General features: G+C 44.8%; 1 protein-coding gene across 1 annotated transcript; it reads left to right on the top strand.

Moving 5' to 3' along the window:
• Positions 1-2,122: 2,122 nt before the first annotated feature.
• Positions 2,123-5,295, top strand: tent5aa (terminal nucleotidyltransferase 5Aa). Its single transcript, XM_020091053.2, has 2 exons — positions 2,123-3,292; positions 3,781-5,295. Exons 1-2 carry the CDS (start codon positions 2,867-2,869, stop codon positions 4,558-4,560), a joined length of 1,206 nt encoding a protein of 401 aa, XP_019946612.1. The 5' UTR covers positions 2,123-2,866; the 3' UTR covers positions 4,561-5,295.
• The last annotated feature ends 400 nt before the right edge of the window (positions 5,296-5,695 follow it).

The raw sequence follows: 5,695 nt of genomic DNA, 5'->3' as shown, positions 1-5,695 counted from the left end.
GATTGAATAAGCCCGTGCTCTGTAGCGGTCAGTGGGGATGGGGCAGTGCCCCCGGTCTGTGGTCTTGGTTCTTCTACATCCTCAGATAAACTACATCAGAGGTCATCAACTGGATCAAACCACAGGTCAAAATCGTTACCTGATCATTTAGATCATTTGACTATTTTCATTTCACCATATCGACACAGCACAGGTGCTGATCATGGCAATTGCAGCTATAGAATCACTTCCTGTTTGGCAAGTTGTCTTCATAGTAAAAGCACATCTGTTTTGTTGATGCAGTGCTTTATAGGCTACTGAGCAGAATTACTGAGCTTCACTTTTAAAGTTGTGAACTTTTGTCTGAAGATTGTGTCCTTTGCTTAACAGACCTCTGCAACAGCCGACATGTGATGAATTAAAAAACGACAGCAGATAACTTAATAATTCAAACTCAACAATCCAAACCACACACGTGACCAGCAACAAAGCAAATTCAGTTTCATTTCCTAAAAAACATGGACTTTAAACCAGGTAGGACGAACACAATGTTTTCTAACATCACTGTGCACCATACACTGTTTATAAAAAGCTCTGCACACAAACAATAAAAAATGACAGTACATTATAGAACTGTTTGACTGATTAATGACTGGGAATATTTCTGAAGGCACTGTAATTCATTTTCATTTTGGTTAACTGCTGTATTCAGTGTAAGCTTGCAGTGTCAGGAGACTTGAGACCCCCCTAATCCTAAGGATTTAGATTTATGCAAGATCAGGAAAAAAATCACCTCTGTGCAAGATTGAATGTTTCCTGTTTTGTTGTAAATTACCCTGCGGTCACTGATGCTGTCCCTAGTATGTCGTAATCACCTTAGGGGTCACTTGGAGACAACGAAAAATAAGGCTGATGGTTATTTGCATGGTTGGATTTTTTTATGTTCCTCATATTTTTTTTGCTTTTGGGACAATTGTGGCTAGAATATGATGCTGATAATTGTTTTTGAATTGTATTTTTTATTTCTCGCTACCCTCCTTCCGTGTCTAGTGGTTCACATAGTAGGGGTCCTAACCCCTACTATGTGAACCACTGTTAAACCTGTCCGTGTCTGGTCCCTGCAGGAGAAGTGACGACGTGCAGAGTCTGAGCTCCTGTGTGGGTCTCTCTGGATTAGGACAGTGCAATGGAGTAAATGGGATAAACAGGGCTTACAGATCTGGGTGGCTGTAGTGACGCAAGGCTTTACGCTGCCTAATGGAGCGTCGGTGACACCTGCAACACTCTCTCAGGGTCCCTGACCTCTCCAGTCCCTCCAACCTGTGCCTCACCACAGCTTTCGTACAACCCCCTAACCCCTTGAAAATGACGAGAACTGCTAATTTGATATTTCTGAATGGAATAAAAACTGAACCCACAGAGCTATTACAGTTCACGTTTAAAAATAGGTGAATTAAAGTTTCGTAAAGTGAGTGTAGCAAGTGTTTTTACAGTTTTAGAGGGAAATGTGGTCCAAATGTCATCAGAAGTGGAGGCTGCAGACGCTGACCTGCAGTTGTCAATGGTTTAACAAGCTTATGAGATTGAAGACAAAATGTTTTCCGTCTGTTTTAAAGAGCAAAAATCTCCCATATCCTCCTGTTCGACTGAGCTGGGCAAGTTTAACGTTTATTATTATAGTGCTTTAATCTGACACGTTTAGGCCTGAATCGGCCCACAGAGGGCGACATGCCAACGTGAAGTGAAGTGAGCAGAGGAGCTCATCAGATCCCTTCAACTGCAGTGACTAGAAAATACTTTTTTTTAAACTAATCTTATTATTTTGTGTATTTTTTGATTGTCATTTGTTATAGATTATAATCACAGGATGACATTTTGCGTAAATGTGGGTTCAAGTGAAGTGTTTTGAGCATAGATTAATATTTTATGTTTATATATTTATAAAGAACCATTACAGGTTGAAATAAATAAAGAATATAGATATAATGGAGTTTTATAGTGGAGCTGGTACATGGGGCACAGTGTTGAGCAGGTTTTCAGAGTGCAGCAGGCTGAGAGAGGGGCGGGGTGACGCACGACGGACATCTTCAGACTCTTTCTTTAGGCTGGTGCAGGTCAAGTGGGCAGGTGACTTCCACACTAACTTCCACACAAGTCGAACTGAAGCAGAGGTACAGGGGAAAGGCGGCTGGATTTTCTTGAGCGCACATGAGCCGGGATTCTTCCTCGGCAGCTGATGGGAGGAGAAATTAAAAAATATGTAGGATCTGCGCGCAGAAAATCCTCAAGATTCCTGTGAGGGGGGTTGATCGTGTGGAGGGAGGATTGTACCAAAAAGTGCGACTCGAGGAGCAGCTTATTCATGCAAATTCATGAAATCATAGGCGTGCCTTTGGACGATGGAGTCACGGCCGGAAAAACAAACCCCCTCCTGGATGATCAGTGAGCTTCAAAGACTGTGATGCGCTGAGCTCGGACGCATTGACGGCGGCACCGGGGCGAATGTTTGAAGAGCTCAGAGACTAACAAGAGAAAGTTAGGGCTCGTTGTTTTTTCCCTATACGCTCCTGTTGACTGGCTGCACTTCGTCCTCCTCTCACTGAACCACCAGCACCAGTGACTGCTGCGCCACTGGATCTCCAATCGCAGGCGCATAACTGTTACGCACGGCCACAACTATCACTATCTGCCTTGGCTATTTAATTCTTTTTTTGTTTCTTATTTTATTTTATTTTCATTTGTACTTTTGTTTCTTTTGTGTCTTACTGTCGTTTCAATTCCTGAAGACACCGATGCGGATGAAGTTACAGCCGAACTATATCAGAGTCCGTGCGTAAAGACGCCACCGCCGATTCGTTCCCTGTTTTTCGACTTTCCCTGCACCGCCATGTCCGAGGACGACAGTAGCTCCACCACCAGCTACATGTCTGACACCGAAGGGAGCAACGTCAGCGTCCTCAGCTGGGAGCAAGTGCAGCGGCTGGACGCCATCCTGACGGAGACCATCCCGATCCACGGCCGCGGAAACTTCCCGACTCTGGAGATGCAGCCGCGGCAGATCGTTAAAGTGGTGCGCAGTCGGATGGAGGAGAAGCAGATCCACGTCCGGGACGTGCGGTTAAACGGCTCCGCGGCCAGCCACATCCTGCACGAGGACAGCGGACTGGGCTACAAGGACCTCGACCTCATATTCTGCGCAGATATGAAAGGAGAAAGTGATTTCCAGACTGTGAAGGACATAGTGTTGGACTGTCTCCTGGACTTTTTACCCGACTGTGTGAATAAAGAGAAAATAACGCCGTTAACGTTAAAGGTACACGCACCCACTACTTTTCCCCCTGCTATACTTGTTTACTTTTAGATAAGTGATAAGATTTGATTGCATGTGTGCCAGTTCGGTTTAACGTCCATTACGCGCAGCTTAATGCGCAATTAGATTAGTTAAGTGATAGTAAAACTTTGGTTTTCTGTAGTTAAGAGGATTGAGTTAATCCAATTTGGAAAGGATCCTGAGCTCAGCCACCCAGATCCCATATCCAAGTACGTTCTGTGGTCTGTAATATTGGGGTCAGTAGCATTAGTAACACAAAATTGTATCACAAAGTCATATAAATAAGATTCGTGGATATAGCAAAAATTGTTAGATATAAATGTAGTGGCATAATGTGAAATTAGGCCAAAATGCGAATGTAAGTGGTTTTGAGCTGAATTTTTGTTTCTTTGAGACTAATTACTTAATTTGTGTGTTTCTCTCTACCTCTTCTTCATATATATGCCACACACACACTCACTCACACACAGGAAGCCTATGTGCAGAAGATGGTGAAGGTGTGTAACGACTCAGACCGCTGGAGTCTCATCTCACTCTCCAACAACCGGGGGAAGAACGTGGAGCTGAAGTTTGTGGACTCTCTCCGGCGGCAGTTTGAGTTCAGCGTGGACTCATTTCAGATCAAACTGGACTCCCTGCTGCTGTTCTACGAGTGCTCAGAAAACCCCATGGCTGAGACCTTCCACCCCACCATCATGGGAGAGAGCGTATACGGGGACTTTGTCGAGGCCCTGGACCACCTACGTCACAAGGTCATCTGCACCCGCAACCCTGAGGAGATCAGAGGCGGGGGTCTGCTGAAGTACTGTCACCTGCTGGTGAGGGGCTTTCGAGCTGCCTCCGAGTCAGAGATGAAATCCCTGCAGCGCTACATGTGCTCACGGTTCTTCATTGACTTCCCTGACATTGGTGAACAGCAGCGAAAGCTGGAGTCATACCTTCAAAACCACTTTGTGGGCCTGGAGGACCGCAAGTACGACTACCTTATGACCCTGCACGGAGTGGTCAACGAGAGTACGGTGTGTCTGATGGGACATGAGAGGCGGCAGACTTTAGGGCTGATAGCCATGCTGGCAGTGCGAGTGCTTGCCGAGCAGAACTACATTCCCAACGTGGCTAATGTCACATGTTACTATCAACCCGCTCCTTATGTGGCAGATGGCAACTTCAGTAACTACTACATAGCACAGGTTCAGCCAGTGTTTGCTTGCCAGCAGCCTGCGTACTCCACCTGGCTCCCCTGTAACTGAGACAGCCCAGAGGGAAGGAGGAGGGAGAGAGTGTGCTTTGTTTAAACGGGATCAAGCGGCAGAGTCGCCGCCTCAAACCTGCCCAGTGTTTGACAGCCGACAGAAAAAGGATCTCTTCTTTTTAAGGTCAAAGCTTCAAACTTGTGTTTTTGTTTATAAGCTGCGTATGAATGCTGAATAAAATCCAGTTGGCTTTCAATTCCAAGTACGTTTTCCAATGTGAACATCTCCTCAACGTCTCCTGATCCTGCACAGGCCAACTATAGGTTTTGAGAAAGATTACTTTGGGTAGAGCTTGGAGGTAAAGGCTGAATGCAAATATGTGACGGTCTCCTAAATCACTGAGACTGATCGAATCTGTCAAGAACTGATTAGCCAGCACGTTCCAGCAGCAGGGCAAATGGTGTCCTGAAGTTGACAGCTACTGCAACCCAGCATTCAGGGGTGTGTTCTCAGTGCCCAACACACACACACACACACACACACACACACACACACACACACACTGGGTGCGATCACAGGCATATGTAGGGCTCCAGCCCAACACCCTGTAGACAAGAGATGAACTGAGGTGAGATGCTGCTAAATTAGTTTGGATAACAAACGGGCATCTCCACCTTGCGTTTGGATATAATTATGGTTGTTTACAGACCAAAGATTTTTCTTTTTGATTGTCTCTTAACATTTAAACCCAATTTTGATGGGGTAAAAAAAAAATAAAACATAAAATATGAATCTATGTCTATTTGTATATGTGAATATATATGTGTGTTTATAAGTGCCTATTTGCCATATGACTTTTGTGAATTAGCCCCACTCTATTTTAAAGTCAGGCACACAGAGACATCAGCAGCCCAGAGGCTTGTGAATGTATACGTGAGCTCATGCACAGTCAATGTTTGTGTACGTTTGGATGCAGATAAGCAGCCATGCATCAGTAAAGTCATGGTCAAACGGTTCACATATTTCATGTGGACATGTGGAAACTCCAGATTTTATCTCCTCTGGGTGATGCTAAAATGTCACAAATTAACAAATACAGGCATTGTTAAGCTGCACTTTATAGATCATCAGCAACAGTTTCCCTCTCACACACACACACACAATATTTTCTATGTATTTTGTACAGCGGTGC

Source organism: Paralichthys olivaceus, chromosome 13 (assembly GCF_024713975.1).
Source record: "Paralichthys olivaceus isolate ysfri-2021 chromosome 13, ASM2471397v2, whole genome shotgun sequence".
NCBI lineage: Eukaryota > Metazoa > Chordata > Actinopteri > Pleuronectiformes > Paralichthyidae > Paralichthys > Paralichthys olivaceus.
This window is presented reverse-complemented; position numbering and strand designations above follow the sequence as displayed.

What these genes read in the sequence shown, in the direction of transcription:
- tent5aa (XM_020091053.2), top strand. Translation starts at nt 2,867, where the DNA reads ATGTCCGAGGACGACAGTAGCTCCACCACCAGCTACATGTCTGACACC. An exon ending in TAACGCCGTTAACGTTAAAG is followed by an intron (nt 3,293 to 3,780) that starts GTACACGCACCC and finishes ACTCACACACAG; the next exon opens with GAAGCCTATGTGCAGAAGAT.